We start from the raw sequence: 13,543 nt of genomic DNA, 5'->3' as shown, positions 1-13,543 counted from the left end.
GATTTACTGTGTGCTTACAGTAAAGTGCCACATTTTAATGCCTTCAGAAAACATGTCACCTCATAACTCTGCATGTTCATGGTCGTCTGGCACGAGTCTCAGTGCCGTCTCTGAACCTCTGTCCTCTTTTTCCAGCAATACAAGCTGTTCAGGATACGCAACATTCCAGTATGCTGTGCTCACTAAGTTCTACAGTAAATATTAATCTAAATTTTATATGTAATAAATTTTATACTTTTATAATTTTATATTATGCCAATAATTAATTACACAGTTTAATGTACATATGTGCATAATTGTGATATGAAATTCTTAATATCAATATGTAGCCACATATGACAGGTAATATAAACAACTTATTGGGATTCCCTTGATCATGAGAAAGCCCAAATATTAAACGATTTCTCACAGATCATCTGAAATTCCCAGCATCTGTGCTATGGGGTGGGATGGTGGTTGTCTGAGGACGGTGTGAAGCTGTTGTTGACCGTTCATAGTTTTACCGTGACTCCTCATCTGTATGCTAGCTATTGCTTAACCATATATGTCTGTTTTGCATACGTCACTCCTCACATGTTGTAATCAGCGCAGCAGAAAGGTTGGCATGGGTTTTATTGTGTTCAGTGTGCTGCTCTGGTCCTCTGTTGTTGTTGTTGTTGCCGGCTGGTGTTACATTTTGTGATAACTGCTTCACGGCTCTAGTTTAACAGCGTGAGGTAAGTCAGGCATGAGATCATGACCTGTGTGAGATCACTGTCAACAAGGCACAACAAACGGATTTCTGCTGGGAAAGGTAATCGTTACCGTGGTTCTACAGTGCCCCCTATGGACTAAAACTGATAGGGGTAATTGAATTCCTCTTTTCCTACACTTTGAACTCATTAAAACATCATAACTTGATCTTCTGGTGAAACAACAGATTTCTGTCTGGTGATGTATGCAGGACTTCTCCAATCCCTGAACATTTCTTACAATCGACTGCAAGTTCACATTCAGATCTGCCTCCATCCAATCAACAACTGACAGACAGAATCAAGTACAAAATCTGTCTCATTGTGACTTTAAGGATTTATCTTTACCTTAGATGTGGTAAAGTTGTTTAAACATGTACACTACTATGTACACAAAGTGTAAATACTAGGCAGGCCTGTAATATAGTAATAATAGGTCTATAAGAACAGTAATTTGTATGAAGTGACATAAATCAATGTATGTAAAACAATTTGACAGTCGAGAGGAAGTTCTCAGTTTTTCCCCCACAGAAAATATACACAAACAGTAATTGTATTCCATTTTAATGTATGTATTATATTGCAATTGGTATTGAGACAAACTCATTCAGCATATGTATTCCACAACTTGAGCACAGCTAAAAACTTCACAAACTCATATATACATTTTATATTCTGTCAAATTCATTCATTTTTTTCGTAACTTGAGAACAGCTAATTAACTTAAATATAAAAAGTTAAAAATATAATACAAAAATATAAAAAGTTAAAAATGAACACATTAACCATCATAAAAAGTTTAAAACATAAAAAAATTGTTATTGTAATATAAACTTCAATTCACTCTACATCTAAAACCATGCAACTGTTAACATAATAATCACAGTAACTGATAATTCATAATCATCACAAATATTATAACAATTTCTATATTTGTTTGTTATGAATACAAGACTACAAACTGTGTATTTAAACTGACTTCTGAACTGGCTTAATATATCTCATCATAACAGTGTGTGTGCACTCAGCAAAAGTTTAAAACAATCTAACAGCTTCAACGTGTTTGAGAGCACGTATGTTTGCACTTAGGTGTGTGTTCAGCGGTTCATAGTAATGGTGATGACTCCAAACGCTTCAGTCTGACATGCACTTAACTTAAGACTGCAGAGCAGCTCTGTAGAACAAACAGATCACGTCACAGATATACTGTGAAACAGTAAAAACAAACATCTACTCAGTGCAAACTAGATTACCCAGTATTTTGTAGAACAGATGAGCTGCAGTGCTGCGCTCGGCCTCTGGGGGCAGCAGTGAGTGAATGCAAACCTTTCCAGAGCGCTTGATGAAGCTGTTGATCAGTCTGTATGACAGAAAGAATGACTGAAAAAAGATCTGATGGATGTCTGGATTACATCAGACAGTTATGCACACAAAGACATGTTCAGATACTAAGTTTCTCAACGAACCGGAGAAGTTCGGCAGTGGTGATGACATCCATCTCAGGCTCTGTCTCTCCCTGTGGCAGTTCTACATGCTCCTCTAATATCACCTCCATAGAAACAGGAACCTCTTCTATAGGAGACCTATTTACATAATGTTTATTTCACAGGATTTCATGCTGACTTGAACCAGCAGTGTTCTTGTAACAATGAATGCATGTGCCAGTAAGATCGTACGACGTAAAACTGCAGTCCTGAGTATGACACATGTTCTGGCATTCAGTGTTTTAGTAACGGCTACTTTTTTAAGAATGCATTTTGTGTTTTTCTTTTAATATGTCTCACCATCTGCTGGTGGGAGTGATGAGGTCACTCTGAGACTTGTCTCCTTTAGACACATCCAGCGGCACGTCTGAACCAGCTGGACACACACACACACACACACACACACACACACACACACACAGCCATATCAGCCATTCATTCATCCCTGATGGGCCTACAGGCTTTAGTTTGACTGACATTTTGAGCAAAGAGGCTAAAGTAAAGCAGGAAGTGCTTAGACATGGTGTTTTATATCCATCACAAAAAAAAACAGGTGTGATTTCACACTGAAATCTCATTGATTTTATTATGAAAAAGAGGATTTTGTTTTCACCTGAGAGCTCAGACAGAGCCAGAGCAGCCACACCAGATTCCCTGACCACCTAAACATCCACAAAACACACAGAAAGGGAAGTGGGTTAAGGACTCTCTAGAGAAAAAAGTACACATTAGCATACTTTTATTAAGAGTACTTGCTACCAATAAGATACTTTAAAAGAATACGTGAACGGAATGTAATTTTTTCCAGACACTTAAATACACAAATGAGGCACTATCTATTTAAATATTCTTTAATTTGCATACATTTCCTAAACAGAAATCTAAACGTTGGATAAAGCCAAGTTCAAGATTCTTGTTTCATTTTGTTGACATATTAATGGTTTTAACAGAGGTGATTCTGGATTTCTTTTCTATTTCAATAAATCAGCCAAAAAAGAAGAAGAAGAAAGAAAAAAAAACATTAAAAATGAAATGTTGATGCTTGCAAACAGCACACAGTAGTTCTACACACACACACACACACACACACACACAAAACTTTAAAAACATTTAAAACGTATTGCAAGGTAGTTCCTGTCACTGTTCTAGTTCCTGTTATTTGAGAGACTTTTCAGTATGCCTTGTTTTTTACATTTTAATAAAAGCTTCTTTAAAGCATGAAAACAGATGGTTAAAACAATAATTTAAAATATACTATAAAGTAAAATCTTTTAAAAATGCACTTTTAAAAGTGTACTTAAAGGGATAGTTCACCCAAAAATGCAAATGACTCCATGATTTACTCACCCTCAAGCCATCCTAGGTGCATATGACTTTCTTCTTCCAGACAAATACATATTAAAAATGTCCTGGCTCTTCCAAGCTTTATAATGGCAGTGAATGGGTGTTAAGATTTTGAAGTCCAATAAGTGCATCCATCTATCATAAAAAGTGCTCCACATGGCTCCGGGGGTTATTAAAGTTATTAAAAATGCCCCTTTTTACAAGATGTAATATTGGTCTTGGGTGTCCCCAGAATGTGTCTGTGAAGTTTCAGCTCAAAATACCCTATAGATCATTTATTATAACATCTGGAAAATAATTTTTTTGGGATTGTCTACAAAAGAGCTGTTTTGGTGTGTATCACTTTAAATGCAAATGAGCTGCATATTCCCGCCCTGTCTTCAGAAGAGGGCGTACCATATACATCACTGCTTTGCATACCTGCAGCAATAAACAGTCGGTGGAGGCAACATGACTGAGAGACATGACATGAGCGAGAAAACCAGTGTTCAGCCATACAAATGGGAAGCCAAACATACCAAAAGTGGGACGAAACAGCACGATGTTACAGAGCTCGTGCCGCGCCGACGCAGGGAGGATGTTTGCTATTGCCACTGAACGAACAGTGCAACGCAAACTAATTTTACCAGCGCGGCGCTGATCAATTAAAATACTTTGGTACCGTATGCACACAAATACGGTTAAAACGTTAGCTAAGCACTATAATGACATGACATTCACAAAGCAGTCTGGAGTGAAATGATTTGCGCAGACCTAAACGTATTTTGAGGCGCATTACCTTGAAAAACAGAAGTAATCCACTGCGTCCTCAGTGGCTCAGATGTTGCTTACAAGATATTGTTGATGTTACAGCTGCTCCAGTGCGAAGAAAATTGAAGACAGCGTACAACCACTGAGGGCGGAAACTATGGCAATGCAGAGCTGTCCATCAGCCGCCGTGGCCCATCCTTATGCAATGTGATGTCATATTGCTTAGGGAATCAAAATGGCATGCATAGTGAGACTGATTTGGTTTAACGGGGATTAAAAAATTAGGAGTGGGTGGATTTTTATCATTGTAGGGTGGTTGTGTTCACACACTGCCAACACACATTTATATCCAAACACCATGTAAAAGTGGATTTTGCGTAATAGGTACCCTTTAAGCAAAGCACAGAGGCTGTGTAAAAAAAATATTCATATTTAAAACTTTATAAACCGCAATCTCTAGCTTTCGCTAACTGTCGTACTCGCATTCACAGTGGATGATGTAGGATGTAGGCGGAGTGTAAGCTCCGGTGAGAATATGCTAGTCTCATGAGAACCCAGTTTTGTTTACAGCAAAGGAAAACCAGTCTCCTCTTGGCTTATATCAAAAATTTTTTTTTTTTTTTTTTTTTACAAATCCTCGTTTTGTATTTCTAATTTGTGACCGGTGTTTTGTTCTCTCCATTGCGCTTCCGCATTCGTCACTTCTCACTGGAGCTTACAGTACGCCTACATCCTACGTCATCCGCTGGAACGGCGTTCTATTGTGTACGACAGTTTACGGAAGCTAGAGATTACGGTTTATAAAGTTTCAAATATGGATATTATTCTTAAAACAAATGCATCGATTCAATTCAGAAAGCCTTTATTAACTCCCCAGTCATGTGGAGCACTTTTTATGATAAACGGATGCACTTCATTGGACTTCAAAATCTCAACACCCATTCACTGCCACTATAAAGCTAGGAAGAGCCAGGGCATTTTTTTATATAACTCCGATTGTATTCGTCTGAAAGAAGAAATACTCCTAGGCTTGAGGGTGTGTAAATTATGGGGTAATTTTAATTGGGTGAGCTATCCCTTTGAGTGTGCTAGCTAGGAAACAAAGTTGTGAAAGTATACTCGTAAAGTGCACTTAAATGGAGTTATATTTCATTAGAATGATAATATCTGTACAGTTCTTTTTATTCTTTTAAGATTTGAAGTACACCACCAGCGCATGTTCAATACAATGAAGTGCACTTCTTTTTCACAAGGGCTTTAAAAGGATAGTTCTCCCATAAATGATTATTCTGATATGTCATGTGGATGAGTACATAATAATTTATCACATGAGTATATGATAATGAGATTTTCATTTTTGGGTGAACCAATAGTGTATATGTTAGTAAAAATTAGTAAAAATGTATCCACCAGATCATGTCCTTGAACTCTGAAAGATCAGGGTTCTGAGTCTGACATGACCAGATGAGCAACTTAAGACTTCTTCACCTCTCTGCTAGACTCCCGGCTCCTCTCCGTTCCTCTTTCTTTCTCCATCTCCCACAGCTCACTCTCCTCCTGCACCTGCCGTTTCCTGGAGGGACGGGGGAGCGCGGAAGAAACGCTGCAGCATTTCCATAGTGCCTGGAGGTCAGGGTGGATGAGCACTGCAATGCAAGGAGGGGAGGCATGTCAGTGGTTATAAGAGTGGAGTGTGCTAGGGCAAGGGTGCTTCCTGACTTCGGCTAAAACTGCTGAGCCTTTTGATGGTCCAGTGGTTTCATTATTAAGATTTGCTAAACTGTTCAGTGCAAGTTAAAGGAGCTGATGCAGTAGTTTCCCAGTTTGTTGATAAATATTTGTGCTGTGTACGTGATCAAATAAAAAATGATACATTCTGTTGATGACTTTATGTCCAATGATATTACAACTATTTTTATATACGAGCAAGCATTTATGAGTGGTGCTGGGCCACAGTGTGTCACAACGTACAGTTACACGGTGTGCTGAGCAGAACTGCTGCTGATGACTTGTGAGAGGCAGGAATACTCAGGAGAGTGTCAGACTAGAGAAAAATAAGAAAGAAAGTTGGAGACAGATGGACAGAATTAGAGAAAGAGAATCACATATTTATCACATAAGCAAATGATTTAATAGGTTTGGAGAAAAATTAAAGATTCACCAGCAAAGCAGATCCTTTGCAATTTTTAAAATAAAATATTTTAAATACATTTAAAATATTAAATGTACATACATTATCATATTGCAATACATACTACAGTTTAAAAGTTTGGGGTAAGTAAGATTATTTTTTAAATTAATATTTTTATTCATACTTTTATTTTATTATACTTTTATTCAGCAGGGACACATTAAACTGATTAAAGACTTTTATACTGTTTAAAAGATTTCTGTTTCAGTAAATGCTGTTCTTTTGAACTTTCTATTTATCTATGAATAAATAGAATGTATCACAGTTTCCATAAAAAATATTAAGCAGCACAACATCATTAACAATAATAAATGTTTCTTGAGCAGCAAATCAGCATATAAGAATGATTTCTGATGGATCATGTGATACTGAAGGCTGGAGTAAAGGCTGCTGAAAATTCAGCTTTGCTATCACAGAAATAAATAAAAATTTAAAATATATTAAAATAGAAAATGGTTATTTAAAATTGTAATAATATTTACAATAATACTGTTTTATTGTATTTTTGATCAAATAAATGCAGCCTTGATGAGCACAAAAGACTTCTTTCAAACAACATCAAAACAATCTTATCGACCAAAAACTTTTGAACAGTATGTATTAAAAATCATTAAAAATATGTATAACATTATTTTATTTATTAAAATTATTTATTATTTTGGAAATTACTGAATTAGAGTTAGAGTTAGAAAAACATAAATACTTATTTCAGTATTTATGCCTATTTATTTCCTGGCATTTTTTCTCAACTGATTAGACATATTTCTCTAAAGGTCAATACAATCAAGCAACAGCAAAATATATTTTAATTCTGTCATACCCCAAAATATCCTCTACAGATAATTAATTGAATATAATTGAATATCTATTTCAATATGTAGTTATCTTTTTTTAATTTTTGCATATTTTAGTAAGCTTTCATAAGAGAGACACTCTTAAGATTTGTGGCCCTATGCTATTGCTGAAAAATTAAGATGCATCAAGAATCGTTTTTATAATCACACCGTGACTCCCTAAAACTACATCGAATCAAATCATCAGGTGTCTAAAGATTTCCAGCACTACTGATTAGATTAGTTATCTATCACAGAGCTCCCACCAGAGATTGAGTTTCAATCAGAGGGTTGTTGATTTGTTGCCGCATTGCATCCTGGAAAATTTGTGTGTTTTGGTCAGCGAAGATCAGTTGTCGTTTGCGACCCCATCTCTTTGGAGGCACAGACTGCTCCACTAGGAGTGTCTGAGAATAAGGGACAAAACAAGAGAAAGAATGAAGAACGAGAGGTTATTAAGACACTGAGCACACTGTTGTGGATTCAGGCTAATGTAACTGCCTTTGCTACAAAGGCGTTCACGCTTCAAAACACATATGGATTATATAACACTAGAGCATAATGTGCAAGGTAATGTGGACATGGCTACACACACAAACCTCACTGGAGCGCTCCATCTCCACGTCTCTCTCACTGGCTTCTGTGGTTGGTGGCATGGTGATGGGAGGAGGGGTCATCTCCATAGCGACCCTATCTAAGGTGACCTCCGTAGGACGCCCATTCCCCTCATCCACGATGCACTCACTGTTCTTCAGTCTGAAAACACGTATTCAGTGATGGTTAAAAACCAAGAGAACCCGGTCAACACAAGCAGCCAGTTCAGGCCAACATTACGGGCTCCATTAAACTGTGCAGTCAAGCAGATTTTTATTTGAGATATATTTAGGTCTAGGACATTTGACCCAATAGCTGTCATTGTCTATCTAAATTGATGTTTTCTTGGGTCTCAACCAAACCAAGAGTGCCTGACTGCTCAATTTTCAAAACAAAACAAAGCAAAAAGCATGAAAATTCATTAAAAAAACCTTTTAAAAGTATTTTCCATGAAGCGCAAACAAAACCCACATTGACATGTGGTTTAAAATCTGATCAAAATGTTTTAGCAATTAATCGCAACATGATAATTTGATACCGGCATATCCCTACTTCAACCTGAAAAGGATTTGGACTGGATTTAAAGTAGTTTTAGTCATTTAAGTTTTAACGTGTATGTAATATTATAGAAAATGCTCAGTAATGTTCAAATTCTTTCCTTATACAGTGAACTGCATGTTGCACTCCATGAGTTCAGCACTGCAGCAAGATGTCATGATAAGCATGAAGAAATGCATAATTTCCACAATGACACTCTCAGTTCTTGTAAAAACCATTGACATTGTGCTGAAGCTTAAGTCATTACCATTAAGTAGATATACCAGTTATTGACTACACTGTCAGAACAAGCAGGTCTTGCAAAATTACAGTGCAGACAGTCAGTCAAAAAAGAATTTGACAAACAAATCAGAATTGGGTGCAGTGTGACTAACCAAATTTGAATCTTGTACTTCCTTCTTAACCTTCTTATCTCTATTTCCCTCAGTGTTACTCACTGTTCTATAGAGACCATAGCAGGATCCAGATGACCTGATTTCTCCACTTCTGTCGCCCTCTCTCTCTCTTTATCTTCCTCATCTGAGAGAGCATACAAAAAAGACTTATAGAAAATGCTATTTGTAGCAGGCAGTTACAGTCCAAGTGATCAGGTTACGAATGAGTGCAGGCAGTATATTTTTGGCATTTTCTGTGATGGATTTTAGGGGATATCTGCAAAAACTCTTTTTTTTTTTTTGGAAAGAAATTATTTCTTTGATTCCATAAACTATTCATTTAAGAATCCTGAAAAAAAAAAAACATGTCACAGTTTCCACAAAAATAATAAAGCAGCACAACATTGATAATAATAAAATAAATGTTTTTGAGTACTAAATCAGCATATTAGAATGATTTTGGAAGAATTATGCGACACTGAAGACTGGAGTAATGGATGCTGAATATTTAGGAATAAATGACATTTTAAAGATATTAAAAGTTATTTTAAATAGTAATAATATTTCACAATATTACTGTTTTTACTGTATTTTTGATCATATATAAAAATAATGTAAATATATGTAGCAATGCATATTAGTAATATTGTATGTGTATTTATCTGAAAATATATTTTTTTGCCTATTTCAAGGAATGGAAATGGTCAAATGTATTAAATGGAGCTGAGAGTACTACACTTAATGCATTCATCAAATCAGCCAAAATATTTAATAAACGAACACACAAGGTGCGGGGGATGTGTTAGTTCATTCCAATTCGGCGGAAATCTGCGAAGCATTCTGCAGACTTCTGTGGGCAAAAATTCTGTGTGGGCCTGTGAATGGCTAATAATGACACATTAGCTCTCTTAATTGAGATCAATATTCATTAAAGTGTCTATCTATCAGTTTCTATCAATCTCACCACCAAGATGGAACTGATCTTGCTGTTCCATGAGCATGTCGATCTCCTGAGCCGTGGCTTCAGGTAACTCTGCACCACCAAACTGGAATATAATCAGGAACACGAGATTGGGAAACTGCATATGAATTGTGTGGTACAATAAACACAGATTAAAAGGAATGAATAATATCATCTGGTGTTATCCGTGACTAAGCTTCATGTGGGTAGATGATCTGTTTTCATCTAAACTTCACAAAGAGCTGTATGAATTTTGTGGGGGTAAATGGTACAGAAGTAGCGTCATGTGTTTGGTGTGAGCAAAGGCTGCGGACACAGACTCAAATATAGATCTCTATCTGATTTCTGTTGCCAGTATGGAGGAGTGAGAGGCATGTAGAGTGAAAATCACCTCCGCTGCTAGCACAGGCACCAGCTCTGCGTCTTTGATAGTGATTGATTCAGAAGAAGCAACGAGGCCTTGAAAGGGAAAGACAGGGAGAGATTGGGTGAAAACCATAAAGAGCAACTCTTTGACCCACATCAGCTGCAATATTTCAAAATCTCACCTTTAGGTGATGTAATTTCCTTTCTGGCCACCAGAGGAGATGAGCCCTCTATAAACTGCTTTGATGATAAACAATAAATTCATGGCTCAATGGCTCAAAAAGGGTCAGGGTGAGATTAATGTGATGTGTTAGTTAAATTCACTATTATGAACTCTAAAGTCTGAGGTTTTTATCAGTTGCTATGCAGATGCTTAATGGATCCGAGATATTCTGGTCTCTAGATATGACTCCAATGAATAATTCATGCAAACTGTATGTATATGCTGCAGTTCACCACCTGAGATGACAAGTAAGGACTAGGCGGCTCACAGTCAACCCCCATCACTCCAAAAAACGGCTCCAGTGCCCACTCTGCCTCCTCCAGCTGGAACAGAGAGTCTGGGACATTCAGCACCAACCTAGCAGGAAACAAGATCCCAGAACAGCTTCTCAGGGGGAATCATAGCAACAGCAGTCATATAAACAGCTGTCACGGGTGTATAGGAACAATATGAACGCCTGTGTCAGAATGTGACACAACATGACAGTGACGACCCTGAATCTGACCTATCGGTGTCCGGCATGTCAATGTTCAAGTGTCTCTTTGAGCGAAGCAAACGCTCGATGGTCTGCTGGACCTCCTCTGTGGGGAAATGAAACAGAAAATTTTTCAGTTTATTTCAGTATAGTAAAAGCACATTTGCAGACAATGTAATGGAATATTAAGACTGTATTCATTTGTTAGAAAAATAAAATTCACATTCACAATATTCTCCATTTTGTCGAGCGAACGCACACAACCTGATTAATATTCATGAATCCAGTAGCTCATTAATCCTTGGTGCGTTTTATATTGTTCTTATTAGTAGAATTCGTATCATTGTTATCTTATCAGTATTTTTTGTTAGTTTTTCCCCAATTTTTAATTTTTTTTACAGAAACCCTGAATGACCAAAAAAGCACCACCACCAGTCCGAAGTTCAGTTAAAATGACTAATATGCATTCATACATGGTTATCAAGTTTTAATTCTAATTACTAAAGTTCTATCATTAAATAATATTGATTATCATATTATAATGCTTGACTGACTGATGTTAAGAGTGTACTTTTAGATATTTATAAAACTGTGCCATTTTATGTATATAAATATATATTTATATATATTATCAGTCTGGCGAGTAAACTAAAAAATTTACTAGCCAATGGCGATTCAATTGCCAAGGTGTCCGTAGAGGGCTGGGTCACGTAAATGTAGATATACTCATTAGGACCAGCTGAGAACACTGACCAGAACAAGTGCTACATCAAACACTATTAGAGCATGTTTTACATTGTTTTGTTGGTCTTGTATTGCACATCCCCAGTGAAAAAGAAGTGTGCTTAATCGTATTTAATGTGCACTTGCAGTGTACAGTGTAAATCTTAAAAGTATATTCTGTTCTTGCATAGAATACAATATTAATAAAATAAAAGGCCACTTAAATGTACTTAGAGTACACTTTCATAACTACTGTTTCTTAACATGCTTAAGTACACTTTAAAAACAAGCAGTTTGTAATAACGTCAAATTAAACGTTTTACAGTAAAATACCTTTTGAATCATTATATTTTAATACTTTGTCATGCTTTAAAGAAGTTTAAAGAATGTTAGTAACCAAACAGTTTCGGTTCCAATTGACTTCCCTTGTATGGTCAAAAAATATAATATATAGGATGGGAAACAATTTTTTTGGTTACCAACATTCTTGAAAATATCTTCCTTTGTGTTCCACAGAAGAAAGACTGAAATACAAGTTTGGAACAATGTTAAGGTGAGTAAATGATTAATTTCATCTTTTTATGAAATTTTAATTTTTTAAGTCTTACTTGAGTGGGTTAAAAAAGTTCAGCTAATTGTATATAATATACATTTAAACAATAATATATTTTAATTTAATTGCAAATAACAGCATTTAAGTGTCCAAAAACATTACATTCAGTTTGCACTTAAGTATATTCTTTTAAAAAGTATAGTATTTTCATAATAAGTACTCCTTTTAAATATTATGCTAAAGTGTACTTAATTTTTACAAGGGATAGTTTTTTTTTTGTACATGTTGCTTTGATCAGTTTTGGTCGGACTGAAATAAGTGGCATGTCGTAGAAATGTTCATAAATGTGAAGCAAAGCAGTACTATCTACACTAGTCAATGCTTCTACAGTCATGATGACTATCTCACCCAGCAGAAAAGCACACTGGCGATGGTAGACAATGACTACACCATACTGAAGCTGAGAGGACAGGTAAAGAGAGAAACGGGGCCGGGGAAGACTGGGATGGACTGGAAGAACCTGGACCATCACGTAATCCACAATGTCCTCACTAAATATACACACAAACACAACCTACTGATTAACATTTTAAAATCATGACAAAAAGAACAAAATACACATGAAAGAAACAATACCACTCATTATCATCCACTTTGATATGGTGATATTTTGAATGAGAAACATTTCTCTAACCATGTTCGCCTAACGTTGACCTTGAGATACTCTCTTCTGGAAATCCTGATGCCTTTAGTGGCTGCCAGCCTAAAAACAAAACAAACAAACAACCAAAGTTCAACAAACAAAACTTTAGTCAATGTTTTGACATAATCCTCTGTTCTTAAATGTCCCGTTGACTCAAATAATAGTGTCTAATTGTAGGTTGAATATAACTGTACATCTTCTATGGAGTTTATTTTAACTTTCCACATTATATAGAGTTAAATTTGACTGTTTAACTTATGAAGTTAGCCAGTTGTCTAAAAACTTTACCTCAGCGTGACTTAGTAGCATAGAAAAAACGATCCCGTTATTTATTTAACAAACGGCCAGTATTTAGTTAAATTCATTATAATTTTACACTAGGTTAAAGTACATACCAAATAGTAGAGAAGCAGCCAGTGTGACGCTGAAGCACGTTTGGATAATAAAACATTTTACCTCAGAGTTCGGTTTTACACAAATCTCAACCCAATCGATATCTAATTTAAAATCTAATCTGATAACCTCTGGTCACACTTTACTTCTGCCAAAAACACGAGGAGATAATGTAAATTTCCTCAGATACGCTCTAAATCAATACGTTGATGTTTTTCAAGCAGTTATTTCTGTGAGGATTGATTGACAGATGACACGAGGGCTGCGTCTCAAAGCTTAGTGAGCTG

General features: G+C 36.1%; 1 protein-coding gene across 1 annotated transcript; it reads right to left on the bottom strand.

Moving 5' to 3' along the window:
* Positions 1-1,619: 1,619 nt before the first annotated feature.
* On the bottom strand, positions 1,620-13,488 carry LOC107754215 (meiotic recombination protein REC8 homolog). The gene is made up of 18 exons (XM_016570587.1): positions 13,259-13,488; positions 12,855-12,923; positions 12,569-12,711; positions 10,915-10,990; positions 10,646-10,766; positions 10,369-10,423; positions 10,212-10,279; positions 9,824-9,905; positions 8,923-9,004; positions 7,933-8,089; positions 7,600-7,740; positions 6,281-6,353; positions 5,798-5,955; positions 2,829-2,877; positions 2,516-2,591; positions 2,198-2,314; positions 1,985-2,091; positions 1,620-1,905 (listed from the first exon to the last, which is right to left on the bottom strand). The coding sequence occupies exons 1-18, from the start codon at positions 13,312-13,314 to the stop codon at positions 1,829-1,831; spliced, it is 1,707 nt and encodes a 568-aa protein (XP_016426073.1). The 5' UTR covers positions 13,315-13,488; the 3' UTR covers positions 1,620-1,828.
* Positions 13,489-13,543: the final 55 nt, after the last annotated feature.

This window comes from Sinocyclocheilus rhinocerous, unplaced genomic scaffold (genome assembly GCF_001515625.1).
Source record: "Sinocyclocheilus rhinocerous isolate Xijiao unplaced genomic scaffold, SAMN03320098_v1.1 scaffold442, whole genome shotgun sequence".
NCBI lineage: Eukaryota > Metazoa > Chordata > Actinopteri > Cypriniformes > Cyprinidae > Sinocyclocheilus > Sinocyclocheilus rhinocerous.
Note: the sequence above shows the minus strand (reverse complement) of the source record. Positions and strands in the feature narration are given on the sequence as shown.